We start from the raw sequence: 23,386 nt of genomic DNA, 5'->3' as shown, positions 1-23,386 counted from the left end.
GCCTGCTTAGTTATGATACAGCTTTGTTTAGAGAAGAACTGCCATCAAACGTATTACTGCCCACCCCTGTGTAGATGTAGTGCAAGTGGTAATGCATCAGTTGCATTCTTCTGGGTTGAGAGCTGGAAGTGACTGTTGCAGTGTGAATCTATGGCGCTTCAGAACAAGGCCCTATAGACTTGCATTGTAAAAGAGACTTCTGTGATCTGGCAAGGCGCAATAGCAATCATGTGACCCAGAAGAGAATCGGAACGAGGAAGACAGCGACCTGTGAGTATATTACTGCACTAACACTACATATTTACACACGTTTAGGCAATAAAATATTTGATGGGAGGGCTCCTTTAATCAGTTTCTCTATCGCCGCTCATTAAAAAAGCACCCACGTTATCTTACTCCCTAAAGCCTGCTTTACACGCTGCAATGTATCTTACGATGTGTCGGCGGGGTCACGTCGTAAGTGATGCACATCCGGCATCGTAAGGTACATTGCAGTGTGTAACAGCTACGTGCGATTGCGATTGAACGGTAAAACGTTCATCGCACGCACGTCGTTCATTCCTCATGAATTGCACGTCAGGTTGTTCATCGTACCCGGGGTAGCACACATCGCAGTGTGTGACACCCCGGGAACGATGAACAGATCTTACCTGCGTCCTGCGGCTCCCGGCCGGTAATGCGGAAGGAAGGAGGTGGGCGGGATGTTTACGTCCTGCTCATCTCCGCCCCTCCACTTCTATTGGCCGGCTGCCGTGTGACGCCGAACATCCCTCCCACTTCAGGAAGTGGACGTTCGCCGCCCACATCGAGGTCGTATGGACGGGTAAGTACGTGTGACGGGGGTTAATCGTTTGTGCGGCGCATTCAACAAAATTGAACGTGCCGCACATACAATGGGGGCGGTTACGATCGCATACGATATCGTATGCAGAAGCGGAACATGTAAAGCAGACTAAATGATAGTGCAGTCCTTTACTCCCTGTGTAAATGTTAGTGCAGTCTAAATGTGTTTATACTTAGCGATGTCTGTCTTCTATGGTATCCTTAGTATGAAAGTATATGGTATCTGTCCGCTCTGAATCACATGATGGCGATTCACACTCTCCGGGTGCTCTGCGTGGTGTCTTAAAAGTCTTTTACAGTGTCAGCCTATGGAGCGCCAGAACGAAGCCCCATAGACTAGCATTGTGAAAGAAACCAGCACCCTCGCCGATTAAGCTTACCAGTGCTGCCATCGGCAGGAATTACTCTGTTGCAAAGCTGCACAGCTCTGCAAGCGGAATAGTGGCAATGGCCAGGTACTGCATAGCCTCACGCTCTTGTTTCCTATGTGGGGCTACTCACAAAAGTCACCAAGTAACCTGTTAGACTGGCTCAACCTAGTTTACTAGCCATACTTTACTGCAAGTTGGCAGACAGCCGCAAGCCACATGTTGGAGACGCCTGCTGTAATGAAACAGAACTCCATATGACAATGTGAACTTAGCCTAACCTAGGGGCTTCACCCCTGACCCAAGGATAGTTTTGAAGGATTTATAGGTTGGTTTTTCTCTACACATGTTTAGTGTTGTGTGAAATAAAGCATATTGCAATACTGTGAAGACTAATAATGTTTTTGTGGCTTCTTCACAGGCTATCAGCATCAGCAAGGCTATCAATACGCAGGAAGCCCCCGTGAAGGAGAAGCACGCCCGCCGTATCCTTTACAGACAATGCTTTATCCATACACAATACTGCAAATCTGATGTTGGAGCATCTGTTGTTTCCTTCATGAATCATCGCGGAAAACAAACTGTCAACATTCACGTGTGTTCCAAGTAACATGGCCTCCAGAGATTATCGGGTTCAGCTGCACTCCGATCACTGACGATGATCTGATGTCTCAAGCTCTCTAGATGACATTTAAGAAAGCACATTCTAAGTAAAGCTTTCCTTGTCAGCAGAACTTAAAATGTAAGCGGCCTTTCATGATATATAAAAAATGTCTTCATGGAGGAAGGCTCAGCTAAAATACGATGTATAGATCTTTAACCACACTTGTGCAATTTACCGTATTTTTCGCTTTATAAGACGCACTTTTGTTCCCCCAAATTTTGGGGGAAAGTAGGGGGTGCGTCTTATAAGCCGAATATACGGGGGTGTGTGTGTGTGTGTGTGTGTGTGTGTGTATGTATATATATATATATATATATATATATATATATATATATATATATATATATATATATATATATATATATAACATACATACATACATACATACATACATACATACATACATACATACATACATACATACATACATACATACATACATACATACATACATATATACATATATATATATATATATATATATATATATATATATATATATATATATATATATATATATATATATATATATATATATATATATATGTACACTGCAGCGTCCAGGGGAGGTGGGGGCAGCAGCTCTGGAGCGCAGGTGAAGCTGCAGCCTTTGATCTCCTGCACCCGCTCATATAATATGCACAGCCGCTGTCCATCTCCAATGGTGCTGAAATCGCACGCAGTGAGGGGCTGGGGCAGCGGTGCATATTATATGAGCCTGCGTCCCAGTGTGATCGCACATGCCCACCCCTGTGTTAGATTTGGCCCCCAGGCTGCTGCTCATTCTAAAATAAAAAAGCTTTACTTACCCCTGCAGCGTTTCTCCCCGTGTCCCTGCTTCCACTGTGATCAGGCAGGCAGAGATCTCAGGCTGCTGTGCCGATCACATGACCGCACTGAGAACCAGGAAGTGGAAGAACAGAAGCACGGAGCCAGACAGGAGGGAGCTCAGCACTGGAGGAGATAAGGAAAGAGGGTTTTATTTTACTTTGGGCAGCAGCCTAGGGGCCATATCTGACACAGGGGGACTTGTGCGATCTATAGGGGCCATGGGCAGCTCTATGGGGGCGATATCTGACACAGGGGGACTTGTGCGATCTATATAGGGGCCATATCTGACACAGGGGGACTTGTGCAATCTATATAGGGGCCATATCTGACACAGGGGGACTTGTGCAATCTATAGGGGCCATGGGCAGCACTATGGGGGCGATATCTGACACAGGGGGACTTGTGCAATCTATATAGAGGCCATGGGCAGCACTATGGGGGAGATATCTAACACAGGGGGACTTGTGCGATCTATATAGGGGCCATGGGCAGCACTATGGGGGTGATATCTAACACAGGGGGACTTGTGCGATCTATAGGGACCATGGGCAGCACTATGGGGGAGATATCTAACACAGGGGGACTTGTGCGATCTATAGGGACCATGGGCAGCACTATGGGGGCGATATATAACACAGGGGGACTTGTGCGATCTATATAGGAGCCATGGGCAGCACTATGGGGGCGATATCTAACACAGGGGGACTTGTGCGATCTATAGGGGCCATGGGCAGCACTATGGGGGCGATATCTAACACAGGGGGACTTGTGCGATCTATAGGGGCCATGGGCAGCAGCATGGGGGCGTTATCTAACACGGGAACGTGTGCAATCCATAGGGGACCATAGACAGCACAGGGGAACGTGTGCCATCACAAGGGGGCTATATTCAATATAAGGGGGTCATATCCAGATTAAGGGGGCTAATTTTAGGATGGGGGGCTATGAGGGACATATACCCTATATGATTTGTTAGAGGGACACTGGCATTATAAGATGGACCCCATTTAACATTAAAAAAAAAAAAATTCTCTTTTCCTTCACCAAATTTGGGGGTGCGTCTTATAATCAGGTGCGTCTTATAAAGCGAAAAATACAGTAGCCGTTAGTCTCTGGATTCCTTTGTTGATATCCTGGCCTGGTTCATTTTAACATGTTACACGTACATGTGCTGTCCATGGTAAAATCTGCTAGCACATTACGGACCAATGTCATTGTACACCGCTATTCGGATGAGCATTTATATTCATGCACACCTGATGTCCGTGTGAAAAATAAAGTTGCAGCAGGCCTTGATCTCTTAAGCATGTCAAATAAATTTTGATCCTTCAAGCCTATGGGTGCGCAAAAAAAGGATCCCCCAGGTTATGTATTGTCTGTTTTTTTACAGATAGATTGCAATTATTAACATAGGAAACTGTAGTGTCTTGAACATTTTTTTTTTTTTTTTTTTTACCTGCAGACGTAGAAAAAGAAAATCTATAAGGTTCTCAATGAAAATCATCCATTTTTATTTCTAGATGAAAAATATTTTTTTTTAAGTTTGTCTGAACCCATTTACTTTCCAGATAAAGGGGTTGTCCTGCACCTTTCACTTCTGATCTGGTGCTTAGCAGGTATTGTGCATGCATCCTACCATCATTAGTAAGGAAGGTGCACAGTGCCTGTACATATACACAATACACTTCGTGTCTGACTGCTGGCATGTCAGCAGCATCTCCATACCCGATGCACAAGTGTTCGGCACTGTTGATTTCTTTCTTAATTTGTTTTTCCTTAACAAAAATCTTAGGAATAATATTGGGCACTCATCATGAAAAAGGAGCATTCACGTTCTGGTCTTATGCCATTGGCTTACCTTTAGCCAGCAGCTCAATCCTTAGCTGGAAGTTCTGCCATGTCCTTCACAAAGTCCTCCGTGATGGTCATCAAAATGTAAGCAAATGTCAGAAGTTTTATTTAGTGTCTATGACCGTGTATAAACCTGTTCATATTAGATTTTTAATTAATGTTTTAACGTCAGGGCATGTGCACAAGCCTGCATTTCTTTTCTTGTTTTTTAATCCAGCATAAATTAGTGGTTAATTCCAAGAAGAATCTTGCAGAATGGTCAGTTCTTTTAAAATCTTCATGATTTTTAAATTCTTTATCATGACCCTGGTTGATGCACACGCTAATTCGAATCCTCGGTATTGCCAATGCGAGCGTGCGCATGAGCAGATTATTAAAGTAACATTCTGTCTATTCTCTTCTGGCTTCTACCAATAGAATTAAAGTGAGGAGAACATATTTATTTGGCACTTGACTGCATGTATAAAGCGGTTAAAAGGAATCTGTCAGCAAGTTTTTGCTATGTAATCCGAAAACCCCGTGCTATAAGAGTTAAAATATAAATTTCAGCAGTGCATTTCTTATCAAGCTGCCTGCTGTTTACTTACAATGATTGTTTTAGCACCTGGACCTTATTGCTTAGACTACATTGTGTTGTGTCTGGTAGTATGACACTCCCTATTCTGTGATAAGCAGTTCACTATCTATAGATATTGAATATACAGATCCTGGTGTGGGTGTGGTTTAGCTTTGAGTTTTGCTGCATTGCTAAATCTAAAAACTGTCAGAACCACTGTATCCAGGAAACTAAATGACACATCGTTGGATTCTGCGTCTTTCCCTACATTATGCTGCTGCTCAGATGAGGTAGCAAAAACCTGATGACAGATTATTTTTAAAAGAAGTTACAATAGCTGAAACATATGCACAGCAAGTCGCTTTGAAATTGCAGTGCATATGTTAACGCTTTAACATTTTTAGAGACCTTTTTCAAGGAAACCGCCTGAAGAAACTATGTGCACACACCCTTAGTTGGAAAGCAATATTAAAACAATTATCTAGATTGTGTAACAAGCAAACCTTTCAGGGTCTAAAGGAGCGCAGAATCACAAGAGCAGCGTTCGGGTTTGTTGGATTGTATGCACTATGTTTAAGCTCCCCATACACACTAGCTTTTAAACTTCCACGGATATGGGCAGGATTGGCCATCTAACGCTTACCCGGAGCTTTCTGACTCTTTCCCACCAGATGTGGGATGAGAGAAGGATCCAGTCTGTTAAGTTTAAAAATGAATTTGTTTTGTTCTTTGGCGGCAGCTTCTCTCAGGAGGAGTCTGGAAGCGGCTCTCGCGGAGAACACCGCTATCTCTCGCGGAGAACACCGCTATCTCTCCCAACGCCCCCATACACAGCCGATCATTACTATCAGCTGATTGATTGTTCTGCTGACAGCGTTTTTAGCTGGTAAATATAATAAGTGAATAATAGTTTTACAGATTTATTTTTTTTCTAATTTCTATAACTAGGTTCTTTCAGACTGTCAACGATACCGAAGCAATGTCCGAGAGATTGGAGACTTGTGGGTAAGAGGGGAAAAGTTTACTTTGTAATGGGTCATGTTCTTTTATAGAAGAGGAAATCCTGCTGTGCAAGGACAATAATGGCAAGTCATCACACGTCTTGACTATTCAGGACATTTCAGCTTTCACAGCACAATAATATGTATGAATGTGTTTGCTTTGTTTTTGTTTGCTTGTTTGTTGACTCATAGATTCTATAAACTGCATTTTATGACATTATGTGTAATCTCTACTAGGGACATATGCACGATCGATACGGACAACTTGTGGCTATTTATACCAAACTCTTGCTCCATAAGATAAGCTTCCACACAAAGGTATGAAAACGCTCTATATTGTGTTCAGCTCGTTACAAACTTCAGACTACCTCCATTGTCTTTTTTTTTTTGTTTTTCCTTCCAGCATCCTCAATTTCCTCCCAACTTGGAAGTGACAGATGATGTTTTAGAAAAGGCAGCTGGCACAGATGTCAATAACATGTATGCTTCTTATGTTCTTTTTTTTTTTTTAAATTCATTATTTAGCTTCAAACACAAAAATAATATTCAATAATACGTGCACATTTTGACTTTCGCTGAACTGATACAAATCAATGAACCAACAACATGTGGGTGTAACGTCAAGTCATTCCATGTGAACTGAATTTACAATAATTCAGGGGGGTAAGAATAGAAGTAGAGGAATCTGAAAGAGAGAAGGTAACCTGTGAACAAGCAGGGAGGAGGAAAGGGGAGGGGGTGCAGAAGGGAAACGCGCATTGGGAAGCGGACAAGGACCAACGGAGGACAGGTGTACCAACATGGGGATCCAGTAGTATTCATACTCGAACTGAGGGTATCCAATTGCCGAAGTGGCTAGAGTACTTGAACTCAATCCAATAATACCAAGTTTTGTAAAAGGCATCATATCTATCGTGGAGTGAAGCCATCAGGTCCTCCATATAAATTAGATCATTCACTCTTCCTGCCAATGTGGACAAACTTGGGGGAGGGGGGGGGGTGTGTCAGAGGACCTCCAACCCAGGGGGACACATGCCCTGGCCGCCATCACCATGAAGCTCAGCAGAGAGCTCTTCTATGATCGAGAAGAGGACTCTGAGTTGGCGCAAAAACAACTTCTAACAACTTCTAAAGTTCAGTGCCGATCTGTTGAAAGTATAACCTGTATGAGCTTTCTTGTTTATTTTTTTTTTTTTTTTTTTTTTTTTTTTTTTTTTTTAGGGCTTTTTTTGTGGAAAGCTAGAGCCTAACAAATGTGATTTTGCCTGAAAAGGTGTTGTCTTCATGAGACATAACACATATTATAGCCTGTTAAGAAAAGTGTATTGTTGACTTATACTTTGTCATGGCCTATAGCAGTTCTCTCATGATTAGTTATTTAGAGTTTATTAGCAGTAATAGAGCAAATGATGGTTTCCAAACTGGTTTATCATAATTCTAAGAGATCCACATGCTGTTAGGCTTTGGCATGCTGCAGTGATAATTTTATAATTAATACTTGTAACACCTCCTAACACACAAACCGGTGTAGCTATCTTTAACTTGTCAGACAGGACAATACTTTATTAACATAGCTATGTATCACATTATCTGCCTAGTTATGGATTGCTACATGTGTACCAATCAGTACCAATAACAGTCCTTGAATACATCACCAGAAACATAATCCGTATAGGACAACATAGACTAATGCACTATAAGTACAATTATACATGTCGTGAAGCGCAGTTGGTACAGAAATTACCGTATTTTTCGCTTAATAAGACGCCCTGGATTATAAGACGCACCCCAAATTTTAAACATAAAAAAGGTAAAAAAAAAAATAAAAATGAGGTCCATCTTATACTCCGGTGTTCTCTTACCGGAGGGTGGCAGCAGTGGTGGTGAAACGGGGTCACAGGAGGCAGAGGTTGTGCTGGCAGGCGCTGCGCGTCAGTGACAGTGGCGTCCGTGGTGGCAGGTGCGGTGGCGTCCATGGTGGCAGGTAGAGTTGAGCGCGGTTCGCGGTTCTCCAGTTCGCGGTTCGAGTGATTTTGGGGGGTGTTCTAGATCGAACTAGAACTCGAGCTTTTTTGCTAAAATTCGATAGTTCTAGATACGTTCGAGAACGGTTCTAGCAGCAAAAAGCAGGGCTTTTTACAGCTACAGTGTGCAGGAGCCATCGCTGGCAGCCTGCCAGAAGCTGGTAACCAAGATAAACATCGGGTATCCAACCAAAGCGCTTTGGTTAGTAACCCAATGTTTATCCTATCAAAAACGAAGAAACTTCAGCTCTCCCCTCTTCACTCCCAAATCTTACCTCCGGTGCACGGAAACACCCTGACCTGGGTGGGAACACATGAAGAAAGGAAGAAATTCCAGCAACTTCAGGAGAAAGTAGAATTTTCTTAAAAAACAGTTTCTTTATTGGTAATAAAAATATTAATATTCCATCCAAGCAAGACAAAAATAGAGAGGCAAGACAGAGGAGCTGTTTCCTACGCGTTTCAACCTGAATAGGTCTTAATCATGGAATTCCATGATTAAGACCTATTCAGGTTGAAACGCGTAGGAAACAGCTCCTCTGTCTTGCCTCTCTATTTTTGTCTTGCTTGGATGGAATATTAATATTTTTATTACCAATAAAGAAACTGTTTTTTAAGAAAATTCTACTTTCTCCTGAAGTTGCTGGAATTTCTTCCTTTCTTCAAATGTTTATCCTAGTTACGTGCAGGAAGCCCACACTTCCCCGCTCAGCTCACTCCGCCCCCTCCTGCCCGCGGCATGTACACACGTACACACACACACACACACACACACACACACACACACTCTCTGCACACACACTCTGCACACATGGTCCCGCTCGGCTTACCTGCGGTGATGAAGTCCCGCCATCCCGACCTCAGCGCTTTCACTGTCCTCTATGGCTGCCGATTGTCACATCACCTTCTCTCGCTTCCGACCCGAGACTGACTAGCGGTGACGTCACGGGCCTCTCGCGATACTTGGCTGTGAAGGCGGCGGTCATTGAACTCAGTGACAGGTGCTGTCAGTGTGCTGGAGATCAGCGCAGGTAATGTACCTCGCTGACAGCAGCACTTGTCATCCCCTGCAGTGACCTGGGCTGACCCATTGATGTTAGCTCAAGTCACTGCATTGCTCTCCCAGCCAATGGGGAACATTCTGCTCTTCATTGACTGGGACAGTGTGGATCGTCATGGCAACCCCTTGGATTACACCAGACCTGGATTTGTTTTTCTTTTTAATAAATTGGTTAAAGAGGGAATGTTTTGGGGAGTGTTTTTTCAAATAAAAATGTTTGTCGTCTATTTTTTTTTTATTACTGACTGGGTTGGTGATGTCGGATATCTGATAGACGCCTGACCTCACCAACCCCAGGGCTTGATGCCAGGTGACATTACACATCTGGTATTAACCCCATATATTACCCCGTTTGCCACCGCACCAGGGCGCGGGATGAGCTGGGGCGAAGCACCAGGATTGGCGCATCTAATGGATGCGCCACTTCTGGGGCGGCTGCGGCCTGCTATTTTTAGGCTGGGGAGAGTCCAATAACCATGGACCTCCCTAGTCTGAGAATATCAGACCCCAGCTGTCTGCTTTACCTTGGCTGGTGATCCAATTTTGGGGGGACCCCTACGTGTTTTTTTTTTTTTTTAATTATTTATTTAATTTAAAATAACAGCGTGGGGTGCCCTCAGTTTTGGATTACTAGCCAAGGTGAGGTTGCCAGCTGTGGTCTGCAGGCTGCAGCCATCTGCTTTACCCTAGCAGGCTACAAAACTAGGGGGAACCCTACGTTATTTTTTTTTTCATTTTTTTGGCTAAATACAAAGCTAAGCACCCCTTAGTGCCACATGAAAGGCACCAAAGGGTGCAAAATTACAAAATGCAGGAGAGTGGGACATTGTCTTTCTGCCATTATAATGACAGAAAAGACTGATATGAAGTGCACAAGCACAAGAAAAATCACCAGAGCGCTCTACGCTGTGAAAAGCAGTAGAAAATGGCACTGGAGTGAACATGGGACCGCCTCATGTAGGATGAAGCTATGGATCCTGGGTAAATTTTTGCATTTACCCTCCTTCAGTTTTTTTGCAGTACACAAAAAAAACGGAAGGCACACGGATGACAAACAGATGACATACGGACCGTCTACGGAACGGAAACGGATGCCACACGGATGCACCCGTGAAAAAAACTGTTTTTTGCAGACCGCAAAGAAGGGAATTTTGTTTACTTACCGTAAATTCCTTTTCTTCTAGCTCCTATTGGGAGACCCAGACAATTGGGGTGTATAGCTTCTGCCTCCGGAGGCCACACAAAGTATTACACTCAAAAGTGTAACCCCTCCCCTCTGCCTATACACCCTCCCGTGCATCACGGGCTCCTCAGTTTTGGTGCAAAAGCAGGAAGGAGGAAACTTATAAATTGGTTTAAGGTAAATTCAATCCGAAGGATGTTCGGAGAACTGAAAACCATGAAACAATTGAACATGAACAACATGTGTACACCAAAGAACAACTAGCCCGAAGGGAACAGGGGCGGGTGCTGGGTCTCCCAATAGGAGCTAGAAGAAAAGGAATTTACGGTAAGTAAACAAAATTCCCTTCTTCTTTGTCGCTCCATTGGGAGACCCAGACAATTGGGACGTCCAAAAGCAGTCCCTGGGTGGGTAAAAGAATACCTCGATAACAAGAGCCGACACGACTCCCTCTTACAGGTGGGCCACCGCCGCCTGAAGGACTTGCCTACCTAGACTGGCATCTGCCGAAGCATAGGCATGCACTTGATAGTGCTTTGTGAAAGTGTGCATACTAGACCACGTAGCTGCCTGACACACTTGTAGAGCTGTTGCCTGGTGCCGCAATGACCAGGACGCACCCACGGCTCTGGTAGAATGGGCTTTCAGCCCCGAAGGAATCGGAAGCCCCGAAGAACAGTAAGCTTCAAGAATCGGTTCCTTGATCCACCGAGCCAAGGTTGACCTGGAAGCTTGCGAACCCTTACGCTGACCAGCCACAAGGACAAAAAGCGCATCTGAACGACGCAGGGGCGCTGTGCGAGACACGTAGAAACGGAGTGCTCTCACTAGATCTAATGAGTGCAAATCCTTTTCAAAGCGGTGAATTGGATTAGGGCAAAATGAAGGTAAGGAGATATCCTGATTGAGATGAAAAGGCGATACCACCTTAGGGAGAAATTCCGGAACAGGACGGAGAACCACCTTATCCTGGTGAAAAACCAGGAAGGGGGCTTTGCATGACAGTGCTGCAAGCTCCGACACTCTACGGAGTGAAGTAACTGCTACTAGAAATGCCACTTTCTGTGAAAGACGTGATAAGGAGACATCCCGCAGCGGCTCAAAAGGCGGTTTCTGAAGAGCCGTTAGCACCCTGTTAAGGTCCCAGGGTTCAAGCGGGCGCTTGTAAGGTGGGACTATGTGGCAAACTCCCTGCAGGAACGTGCGGACCTGCGGAAGCTTGGCCAGGCGCTTTTGAAAGAATATTGAGAGTGCCAATACTTGCCCTTTGAGAGAACTAAGTGACAACTCCTTATCCATTCCGGATTGAAGGAAGGAAAGAAAAGTGGGTAAGGCAAAAGGCCAGGGAGTAAAACCTTTATCAGAACACCAGGACAAGAAAATCCGCCAAGTCCTGTGATAGATCTTGGCGGACGTCGGTTTCCTGGCCTGTCTCATAGTGGCAATGACATCCTGAGACAACCCTGAAGACGCTAGGAGCCAGGACTCAATGGCCACACAGTCAGGTTGAGGGCCGCAGAATTCAGATGGAAAAACGACCCTTGCGACAGCAAGTCTGGGCAGTCTGGCAGCGCCCACGGCTGACCCACCGTGAGATGCCACAGATCCGGGTACCATGACCGCCTCGGCCAGTCTGGAGCGACGAGAATGGCGCGACGGCAGTCGGACCTGATCTTGCGTAGTACTCTGGGCAGCATTGCCAGAGGAGGAAATACATAAGGTAGTCGAAACTGCGACCAATCCTGAACTAATGCGTCCGCCGCCAGAGCTCTGTGATTTTGAGATCGTGCCATGAAGGCCGGGAACTTGTTGTTGTGCCGTGACGCCATGAGATCGACGTCCGGCGTTCCCCAGCGGCGACAGATCTCTCGAAACACTTCTGGGTGCAGGGACCATTCCCCCGCATCCATGCCCTGACGACTGAGAAAATCTGCTTCCCAGTTTTCTACGCCCGGTATGTGAACTGCGGAGATGGTGGATGCTGTGGCTTCCACCCACTGCAGAATCCGCTGGACTTCTTGGAAGGCTTGACGACTCCGCGTGCCGCCTTGGTGGTTGATGTATGCGACGGCAGTGGCGTTGTCCGACTGGATGGATACGGATCTGCCTGCCCTCCAGCAACTGCTGGAAAGCCAATAGGGCCAGATACACTGCCCTTATCTCCAGGACATTGATCTGAAGGGAAGACTCTATCGGAGTCCAGGTTCCCTGAGCCCTGTGATGGAGGAACACCGCTCCCCACCCTGACAAGCTCGCGTTTGTGGTGACCACAGCCCAGGTTGGGGGCAGGAAGGATTTTCCCTGTGATAGAGAAGTGGGAAGAAGCCACCACTGAAGAGACGTCTTTGTTGCAAGGGAAAGAGAGACGTTCCCGTCGAGAGAGTTCGCCTTCCTGTCCCATTTGTGGAGAATGTCCCACTGTAGCGGGCGCAGATGGAATTGCGCAAAGGGCACTGCTTCCATCGCTGCCACCATCTGCCCCAGGAAGTGCATGAGGCGTCTCAAGGGGTGTGACTGAGTCTGAATCAGAGATTGCACCCCTGCCTGCAGTGACAGCTGTTTGTCTAGTGGTAGCTTGACCACCGCTGACTGTGTATGAAATTCCATCCCTAGATAGGTCAGAGATTGGGTCGGTGTCAACTTGGATTTTGGGAAGTTGATGAGCCACCCGAACTGCTGGAGGGTCTCCAGAGCGACGGTAAGGCTGTGTTGACACGCCGCCCGAGAAGGTGCCCTGACTAGGAGATCGTCTAAGTAGGGAATCACCGAGTGCCCCTGAGAATGCAGGACCGCAACAACGGATGCCATGACCTTGGTGAAAACCCGTGGGGCTGTCGCCAGGCCGAAGGGCAATGCTACGAACTGAAGGTGTTCGTCCCCGATGGCGAAACGCAAAAAGCGTTGATGTTCTGGTGCGATCGACACATGGAGATAGGCATCCTTGATGTCGATCGAGGCGAGGAAGTCTCCTTGTGACATCGAGGCGATGACCGAGCGGAGAGATTCCATCCGGAATCGTCTGGTGCTCACGTGTTTGTTGAGCAATTTGAGGTCCAGAACGGGACGGAATGATCCGTCTTTCTTTGGCACCACGAATAAGTTGGAGTAAAAACCGCGACCCTGTTCCTGAGTGGGAACGGGGGTCACGACTCCTTCTTTTTTCAGAGTGTCCACTGCTTGAAAAAGTGCGTCTGCTCGCGCGGGGGGCGGGGAGGTTCTGAAGAAACGAGTCGGAGGACGAGAGCTGAACTCTATCCTGTAACCGTGAGACAGGATGTCTCTCACCCATCGGTCTTGAACATGTGGCCACCAGGCGTCGCGAAAGCGGGAGAGCCTGCCACCGACCGAGGATGCGGTTCGGGGATGCCGTGAGTCATGAGGAGGCCGCCTTGGAAGCAGTGCCTCCGGCGGTCTTTTGGGGGCGTGACTTAAACCGCCACGCATAGGAGTTCCTCTGGCCTTTGTCCTGTCTATTGGACGAAGAGGACTGTGGCTTGGCGGAGGGACGAAAGGACCGAAACCTCGATTGTATTTTTCGTTGCTGAGGTCTCTTAGGCTTGGACTGGGGTAAGGAGGAGTCCTTTCCCTTAGATTCCTTAATAATCTCGTCCAATCGTTCGCCAAACAATCTCTCGCCAGAAAACGGCAAACCGGTTAAGAACCTCTTGGAAGCCGAGTCTGCCTTCCATTCGCGCAGCCACATGGCCCTGCGGACTGCAACAGAATTAGCGGATGCCACCGCTGTACGGCTAGCAGAGTCTAGGACTGCGTTCATGGCGTAGGAAGAAAACGCCGACGCCTGAGAGATTAAAGATGCAACCTGCGGGGCAGACATACGTGTGACCGCATTAATCTCAGCCAGACAAGCTGAGATCGCTTGGAGTGCCCACACGGCTGCAAAAGCCGGGGCAAAAGACGCTCCCGTGGCCTCATAGATGGATTTCACCAGGAGTTCTATCTGCCTGTCAGTGGCATCTTTTAGTGATGAGCCATCTGCAACCGAAACCACAGATCTAGCCGCCAATCTGGAGACTGGGGGATCCACCTTAGGACATTGAGCCCAACCCTTAACTACGTCAGCGGGGAAGGGGTAACGTGTGTCAGTAAGGCGCTTAGTAAAGCGCTTGTCCGGAACCGCTCTGGGCTTCTGGATGGCATCCCTGAAGTTAGAGTGATTAAAAAATGCACTCCGTGTACGTTTGGGAAAACGAAACTGGTGTTTCTCTTGCTGAGAGGCCGACTCCTCTATAGGTGGAGACGGGGGAGATAGATCCAACACCTGATTGATGGACGAGATAAGATCATTTACTAAGGCGTCCCCTTCAGGTGTATCAAGATTGAGAGCAACATCAGGGTCCGAGCCCTGAGCTGCAACCTCCGCCTCGTCCTCCAGAGAGTCCTCAAGCTGGGAACCCGAGCAGCGTGAGGAAGTCGGGGAAGATTCCAAGCGAGCCCGCTTAGCTGGTCTGGGACTGTGGTCCGTGGAGGAGTCCTCCACGTGAGACCTGGGGCCCACCCCGGCCGGGGTGTACCGAGAGGGACCTGGAGGCGCCGACCTAACAGGGTCCGGGGCCTGTGAAAGGACCGGTCTGGACTGCAGGGCTTCCAGCAACTTGGCAGACCATTTGTCCATAGACTGAGCCATGGATTGTGAGAGTGACTCTGAGAGCTTATCAGCAAAAACTGCAAACTCTGTCGCTGCCACCTGGATAGTGGAAGCAGGGGGTCTGCCTGAGCCGGGGGGGCCCACAAGTGACCGAGGCTCCGGCTGAGCAAGCGTAACAGGGGGGGCTGAGCATTGCTCACAGTGAGGGTAGGTGGAACCCGCAGGTAACATAGCCCTACAAGAGGTACATGTTGCAAAAAACCCCTGTGCTTTAGTGCCCTTGCTCCTTGTGGCCGACATGCTGTTATGTCCTAGGAGCGTGATCACTGAGGGTATATAGAAAAAAGGGTATACAGCCCGGCCGAACAGAAATAAGTATATATATACGTTTCTATACCGGCACCCAAGGGGACCAACACCGAGTGACCGGTGCGGCTTACCGACCGCTAAAAAGCGGGGTGTGTGTGCTCCAGATTCCCTGCCTTGGTCTCCCAGAGCTGCAGAGCTGTTCTCTGTGATTCTCCACCGGCAGAATGTCCTAAAAATGGCTGCCGGAGCTCTCAGGGGAGGAGTGAAGCCAGGGGCGGCGTTAGGAAAAGTGCGGGAATCTGGGGTCCCCACAGTGATCAGTGAGGGGGGAGGGAGCATACAGGATGCCCCGGCCCTCACATCCGACGTCAGGTCGGCTGTCCCGCCCCTATCTCTGATAGACCGGTCCGGGGGCTGGAGTTTTGCCACTAGGCCGCGATGAAGCCGGGGACTAAATTTAATACCGCGGCCGACAAGCAGGCGCGGTCGGCGCGGTAGTCCCCGGTCTTCACAATTCAGCAGTCAGTTGCGGCGTCCGGAAACCAGGCGCTCCATACACAGTCCCCATGGGGACACAGAGTACCTCGTGGATGCAGGGCCCTGTCCCTGAGGATAGATAAGCTCCTGTCCAGCAGATTCCCTCAGGGGCTGCAGAGGGAGCACGGTCCTAGAACCTGGATGACCGCTTCGGATCCCACTTCTACCAGAGCCCTCAGGGATGGAGAAGGAAACACGGCATGAGGCTCCGGCCGTCGTACCCGCAATGGGTACCTCAACCTTAACAGCACCGCCGACTTAGTGGGGTGAGAAGGGAGCATGCCGGGGGCCCCGTGGGGGCCCTCTTTTCTTCCAACCGATACAATCAGCAGCTGCTGCTGACTAAAATGGAGATGTGTGAGTGGATGTGTGCCTCCTTCCACACAAAGCATAAAACTGAGGAGCCCGTGATGCACGTGAGGGTGTATAGGCAGAGGGGAGGGGTTACACTTTTGAGTGTAATACTTTGTGTGGCCTCCGGAGGCAGAAGCTATACACCCCAATTGTCTGGGTCTCCCAATGGAGCGACAAAGAAAATGGATCGGTCGTGTTAATGTAGCCTTATTCTGATCTGCCGTTTATAAACAGCAGGCAGAAATAAGTGAATAACGCCCCCCAGCATCAGAAAATCTCCGGGGTTTCAGGGCTAGCTGAGACCCTGGAGATCATGATTCAGGACGGTTTTTCCGGTCCCCGCTCACGTGATCACAGGTATACTCCGTACACCGATGATCACGTTACAGTAAATGACAGCGCCGGTAAAAAATTATTTATCTCCCATCTGGCATGAACAAACATAAATCTCCCCGGTCCCCCGGTGTCGCCAAAGTGCCCCCCCTGATGCCCTCCCAGAAATCCAAGATGGCCGCGCGCACAGCAGCGCGCCGGCCGCATTCACCCTACTCCTTTGATTTCTGTCGCATGTGCCATGACACATGCGACAGAAAACTCCTCCCCAGGCCCTGTCAGGTCACCCCCTATAACCCCACCAGTGTTCCCCGGTGTCCCACGGTACCTGTGCAGCGTTGATCCCCCGCGGCCCTCTCCTTCACAATAGACGCTGCCGCATGCACAGAGCGGCTGTCAGCTCAGCTTCCTGTGTTCAGACACAGTGAGTGGTGGTTATGCATCTGTAAGCTAAATGGGCGGCATGGTGGCTCAGTGGTTAGCACTGCAGTCTTGCAGCGCTGAGGTCCTGGGTTCAATTCTCACCAAGGACACCATCTGCAAGGAGTTTGTATGTTCTCCCTGTGTTTGCGTGGGTTTCCTCCGGGTACTCCGGTTTCCTCCCCCACTCCAAAGACATACAGCACTATGGAATTAATAACGCTATATAAATGAATAAATTATTATTATTACTGCAATGCCCTGCTCATGAGGTAAGGAACATAATTGATCAGGAGAGCTATACTACATTTCCAAATGAAGGGATTTGCTTTTATAGTTGCCCTGCTGAATGACTACCAAACATGAGAGTCCGTTATACGCCACAAGAAAACACATCTAAATAGCGAGCTCTGTTTAGTATTCATTCAGCTGGATAACTGGACTTAAAGGGGTATTCCATCTCCAAGATCCTATCCCCAATATATAGTAGGTGGAATAGCAATAATATCAGCAAATACCAATATTTGGAAATGTAGAATAGTTCTCCTGATTAGGCATGCCCTTACCTCATGAGCAGGGCATTGCAGCTTTGGTAGCAACCATTACGACATGGACTCTGCTGCTGTGGACCCGGGGAGAGTGAGTGCAGATTCATTGCACCCACACTCCTCACATGAAGGGGGTCTGCACTTGTTAGGACCAGGATGACGGGTAGGCCCAGGAGGTGGATCCACTGGACTGCGCACCCCACCGAGGGCAAGGTGCCCGGTAGCCGAAGCACTAAGGGTAGCAGGACAGTCCGTTCAGAGGAATGGGTGTAGAAGTCCCTGGGACCACGGAGTCTCTGAAGGTAGTCCGGGTGACGGAGCGCAGGTTCGGAGGCCGAGATGATGTCAGGCAGGGTCCGAAACCAGCGGAACGGGGAGGTCGGTCACCACACGGACCCAGGGATCGGAGACGGTAGGAACTGAGAAGATGGCGGACAGTCCGTTCGGGGTTCTGGAACCGTCAGGACCGGTTGGCGAGACAGGAGCGGCTCTACAAGAGAGATAGGTAAGTACGAGATAATGGCACAGGGAGACCTGACTCCTAGCTTAGCAAACACGAAGAACAGGCCCCACCCACTTGGAAAGGAACCCCCTATATACCCTGCACCTGAATCTTCAATATCCTGTTGGAGGACGCTGGCCCTTTAAGAGAGGGTCAATGACCGCGCGCGCGCCCTAATGCGCATGCGCGAGGCCCGGGTGCCAGAAGCCAGAGCAGGGAGCGGTGCACAGGAGGCAGGAGCGCTCAGCATCGCAGATGGGCGCCGGGACCGGGTTGCCTGGAGGACGCAGGTGAGGGAGCATGGAAGCCGTGGAGCGGGGGACGCCTGGCAAAGGAGCCGGGGAGGGTGGCAGGGGAGCCGGGGAGTGTGACAGCACTCCTAGAAAATGGGGGATACGTTCCCTGAGTGTCTTCCCCCCCCCCCCCCCCCCCCATATTCTAGACGGTCCAGAGTCGTCGTGGGACCCCTTTATTTTTTTTCTTACAATAAATTGGTGAAAGAGGGAATGTTTTGGGGACTGTTTTTTCAAATAAATTTTTTTTTTTTTTGTTAGTACTGACAGTTTATGATGTTGGGTATCTAATAGACGCCATGACATCACAAACTGCTGGGCTTGATGTCAGGTGACATTACAACTAGTATCAACCCGATTTATTACCCTTTTTGCCACTGCACCAGGGCACGGGATGAGCTGGGGTGAAGCGCCAGGATTGGCGCATCTAGTGGATGCGCCACGTCTGGGGTGCCTGCGGCCTGCTATTTTTAGGCTGTGAAGGCCCAATTACTATGGACCTTCCCACCCTGAGAATACCAGACCACAGCTGTCCGCTTTACCTTGGCTGGTGATCCAATTTGGGGGGGACCCTACTTTTTTTGTGGAATTATTAATATTTATAAAATAATTATAAAAAAAGAGCCTGGGGGGACCTCCACATTGGATCCCCAACCACGGTAAATCTGCCAGCTGTGGTTTTCAGGCTACAGCCATCTGCTTTACCCTAGCTGACTATCAAAAATGGGGGGACCCAACGTCATTTTTTTTTTTTTTAACTAATTTTTAAATAGAAAAAATTAATGGGCTTCCCTGTATTTTGATTGCCAACCAAGGTAACGGCAGGCAGATGGGGGTGGCAACCCATAGCTGTCTGCTTTATCTGCGCTGAGAATCAAAAATACCGCGGAGCGCTACGTCATTTTTTTAAAGATTTATTTTTACAGCACTGTGATGTCCAGCAATCAAAATACAGGGAAGCCCATTTTGTTTTTAGTTATTTAAATAAATAATTAAAAAAAAAATATATATGGGCTCCCGCTGCATTTTTTGTATTGTTAGCTAAGGGTAATCCAAGCAGCTACTGGCTGCTAACCCCCACTGCTTGGTGTTACCTTCACTGGCAATGGAAAATCCAGGGAAGCATTTTTTATTTTTTTTGCCAAAAAACTACAAAAAAAGGACGTGAGCTTCGCCATATTTTTGTATGCTAGCCAGGTATAGCAGGCAGGTGCTGGAAGAGTTGGATACAGCGCCAGAAGATGGCGCTTCTATGAAAGTGCCATTTTCTGAGGCGGCTGCAGACTGCAATTCGCAGCAGTGGGGCCCAGAAAGCTCAGGCCAACCTGTGCTGCGGATTCCAATCCCCAGCTGCCTAGTTGTACCTGGCTGGACACAAAAATGGGGCGAAGCCTACGTCATTTGTTTTCTAATTATTTCATGAAATTCATGAAATAATAAAAAAAGGGCTTCCCTTTATTTTTGGTTCCCAGCCGGGTACAAATAGGCAACTGGGGGTTGGGGGCAGCTGTACCTGCCTGCTGTACCTGGCTAGCATACAAAAATATGGCGAAGCCCACATAATGTTTTCAGGGGGCAAAAAACTTCTGCATACAGTCCTGGATGGAGTATGCTGAGCCTTGTAGTTCTTCAGCTGCTGTCTGTCTGTATGGAGAAGAGCAGACAGCAGCTGCAGAACTACAAGGCTCAGCATACTCCATCCAGGACTGTATGCAGAAGTTTTTTGCCCACCAAAAAAATGACGTGGGCTTCGCCATATTTTTGTATGCTAGCCAGGTATAGCAGGCAGCCACGGGCTGCCCCCAACCCCCAGTTGCCTATTTGTACCCGACTGGGAACTAAAAATATAGGGTAGCCCGTTTTTTTTAATTATTTCACTTATTTCATGAAATAATTAAAAAAAACAAACCGACGTGAGCTTCGCTCCATTTTTGTGTCCAGCCGGGTACAACTAGGCAGCTGGGGATTGGAATCCGCAGCACAGGTTAGCCCGAGGTTTCTGGGCGCCTCTGCTGCGAATTGCAGTCCGCAGCTGCCCCAGAAAATGGCGCTTTCATAGAAGCGCCATCATCTGGCGCTGTATCCAACTCTTCCAACAGCCCTGGAGCCGGGTGGCTTGTTGGGTAATCATGAGTTAATACTGGCTTTGTTTTACTAGCTAGTATTAAGCCAGAGATTTTTAATGTCAGGCACGTTTGACCCAGCCATTAAAGGGAACCTGTCATCAGAAATTTAGCTATAAAGCTAAAAGTTCCCCCCTCTGCAGCTCCTGGGCTGCATTCTAGGAAGCTTCCTATAGTTTTTGTGGCACCTTTTATCCCAAAATAAACACTTTGTAAACTGGTACCTTTTCTTATGCAAATTTCTTAAATTTTCCATGGGGGCGGGCTGCCTGTGGTCCGTTGCTGTCCTCCAGCAGATTTACGCCGCCCCCGAACGCTGATTTTGAAAGCTCAGGACACCGCCCCTGGGTGCCCGTGGTCCCGCGCATGCGCTGTTCCACTGTAGCGGTGCCGTGCACTGTGTGCACGTGTGACCGCTGTGACGCTTTGCGCGGGCACGAGGTTATGGTGCCGCGTCTCCCCGTAACCTAAGCTCTCCTGCTCCATCCGCTCCTCCCATCTATTTCCTGCTGCTGAGCAGGATGGGAAGGAGGGGACGTCCGGGCATCAGGCCAGCGAGCGCTTGCGCATAACGCTGGAGTAATAGGGGAAATTGCGGTCACGAGGTTATGGGCGGCACTTACTGATGACACTAACAGCGCCGCCCATAACCTCGTGCCCGCGCAAAGCGTCACAGCGGTCACACGTGCACACAGTGCACGGCACCACTACAGTGGAACAGCGCATGCGCGGGACCACGGGCACCCAGGGGCGGTGTCCTGAGCTTTCAAAATCAGCGTTCGGGGGCGGCGTAAATCTGCTGGAGGACAGCAACGGACCACAGGCAGCCCGCCCCCATGGAAAATTTAAGAAATTTGCATAAGAAAAGGTACCAGTTTACAAAGTGTTTATTTTGGGATAAAAGGTGCCACAAAAACTATAGGAAGCTTCCTAGAATGCAGCCCAGGAGCTGCAGAGGGGGGAACTTTTAGCTTTATAGCGAAATTTCTGATGACAGGTTCCCTTTAAGAATCTCCAATAAAGGGTTAAAAAAAGACACCACACAGAGAAAAAATACTTTAATAGAAATACACAGACACATTAGAGACTCCATCTTTATTACCCCCTGTCAGCCCTCCACGATCCATGGTCTTCTGTCTTTCTCGTTCAACAAATGCAGCTCTGCTACATCACTGCTGCATGAGGGAAGACGCTGCTGCCCGTGCAGAAATCACTCTGTGAAGGGTGCACGGAAAGCAGCGTGCAGCCTTCACGGAGTGAGAGATCAGTGCTGCTGGCGGTGACAGACGCGTTACCATAGCAACAGGGCTACGATCATGTGATTCCCGGAGCCGCGGTTAGCGGTGACGTCACCGCTAACTGCGTTGCTATGGCAACGGTGATCTCCGTTAATGACCGCCTGTGTCAGCCGGTCCCTAACGGAACGGGGAGTCAACCGTGTGCTACAGCATGTCGCCGGTACACGGCGATACACAAATGTGCACAGTGTACCTGAGAGATGCACTCGCAGGTCTTACATGACGCGTCATAGTCATGTTACCAGTCTGTAGCCAATGAGATAATAGCCACGTGACTGGTCACATGGCTATTTTGACGTCACGATAGGTCCTGCATCTCTGCTGGCAGTGCCGGTCACTGGGAGGATTCAGCGATCATCGGATGGAATAGCGGCAGGAGACAGAGTGCAGGAGGGATCGCGGGGACCGGTAAGTGTTATGGCAATGTTTATTAACTGTATGTGTACATTTATAATGCATTTTTGTGTGTTTGTGATTGCCTCCCATTATAGCCTATTGGTTCGAGTTCGGTTCGACGAACCGAACTCGAACGGGAGCTCCGTTCGGCGAACCGACCTCGAGCCGAACCGCGACCGGTTCGCTCATCTCTAGTGGCAGGTGCGGTGGCGTCCGGTGCGGTGGCGTCCGTGGTGGCAGCGGCGGCGGGTGAGTCGTGCAGCAGGCCGGTGCAGTGAGTGTCCCAGTGTCCGCGGTCCTGATTCAAATGATGGCGCCTGGAGTGGCGCATGCGCAGATGGAGCTCTCATCCAAGGGCTCCATCGGCGCACGCGCTGACTCCCGGAGCGGCGCGTGCGCAGATGGAGCTCTTGGATGAGAGCTCCATCTGCGCACGCGCCCGCTCCCGGCGCCATCATTTGAAACTAGGACCGCAAACAAACTGGATAACCTGCTGTACAGCCGCCCGCCCCACACGCACAGAGTGGCAGCCAGAAGGCTGCCCGTCCACCCTGCGTGCAAGCGTCCGGGTACCTGTGCTTGCTTGCGCGCCTCCCACACACAAGCACCCGGCTGCCGCCCGCAAGTACAGGTACCCGGCCGCTTCCACGCAGCCACAGGCACCCGATCGCCGCACAGACAGGACCCCCAAGTAAAGCTATATTCGGATTTTAAGACACACCCCTCATTTTCCTCCCAAATTTTTGTGAGGAAAAAGTGCGTCTTATAATCCGAAAAATACGTTACATGGTTAGAAGCGCCATCAGTCCTGGAATACACTATCAATTTATGCTTTTGTCAATTAGTTTTATTAGTTTTATTATTGAACATCTATAGTCCTGTCAATCCAAACCTTTAATAAACCTGAATATCTGTGTGTAGAGTTATGCCACTAAGGGAAAAATATGAATTTCTCATCTCAATTGTTTTTCATCTGTAAGGATAGGGTCACGTATTGTCTCCGTCCAAGAAAAACTTTCCTTCACTGTAAATCTCCTGTTTAAGAAGGGCCCACAAGTTCTCAGTAGGGTTTAGGCCAGGTAAGGAAGGTGTCATTATTCTTTCATCTGTGAAGGGTGTTTTACACGCTGCGACGATAGCACGATAGCACCCGCCCCCGTTGTGTGTGCGATATTGTGTGATCGCTGCCGTAGTAAACATTTATCGCTACGGCGGCGTCACACACACATACCTGTGCTGCGACGTCGCTGTGACCGCCGAACAATCCCTCATTCAAGGGGGAGGTG

At 48.6% G+C, this 23,386-nt stretch overlaps 1 protein-coding gene across 1 annotated transcript in view; it reads left to right on the top strand.

Annotated features, from left to right (window-relative positions):
• HIP1R (huntingtin interacting protein 1 related) overlaps positions 1-23,386 on the top strand; it is a 291,478-nt gene that overhangs the window by 72,455 nt on the left and 195,637 nt on the right. The window contains exons 2-6 of the mRNA XM_075323022.1: positions 1,633-1,696; positions 4,499-4,641; positions 6,062-6,118; positions 6,352-6,432; positions 6,518-6,594. Coding sequence (XP_075179137.1) covers positions 1,633-1,696; positions 4,499-4,641; positions 6,062-6,118; positions 6,352-6,432; positions 6,518-6,594 — 422 coding nt within the window. The remainder of the gene's footprint in view (positions 1-1,632; positions 1,697-4,498; positions 4,642-6,061; positions 6,119-6,351; positions 6,433-6,517; positions 6,595-23,386) is intronic.

Source organism: Anomaloglossus baeobatrachus, chromosome 1, assembly GCF_048569485.1.
Source record: "Anomaloglossus baeobatrachus isolate aAnoBae1 chromosome 1, aAnoBae1.hap1, whole genome shotgun sequence".
In the NCBI taxonomy this organism is placed as follows: domain Eukaryota; kingdom Metazoa; phylum Chordata; class Amphibia; order Anura; family Aromobatidae; genus Anomaloglossus; species Anomaloglossus baeobatrachus.
Note: the sequence above shows the minus strand (reverse complement) of the source record. Positions and strands in the feature narration are given on the sequence as shown.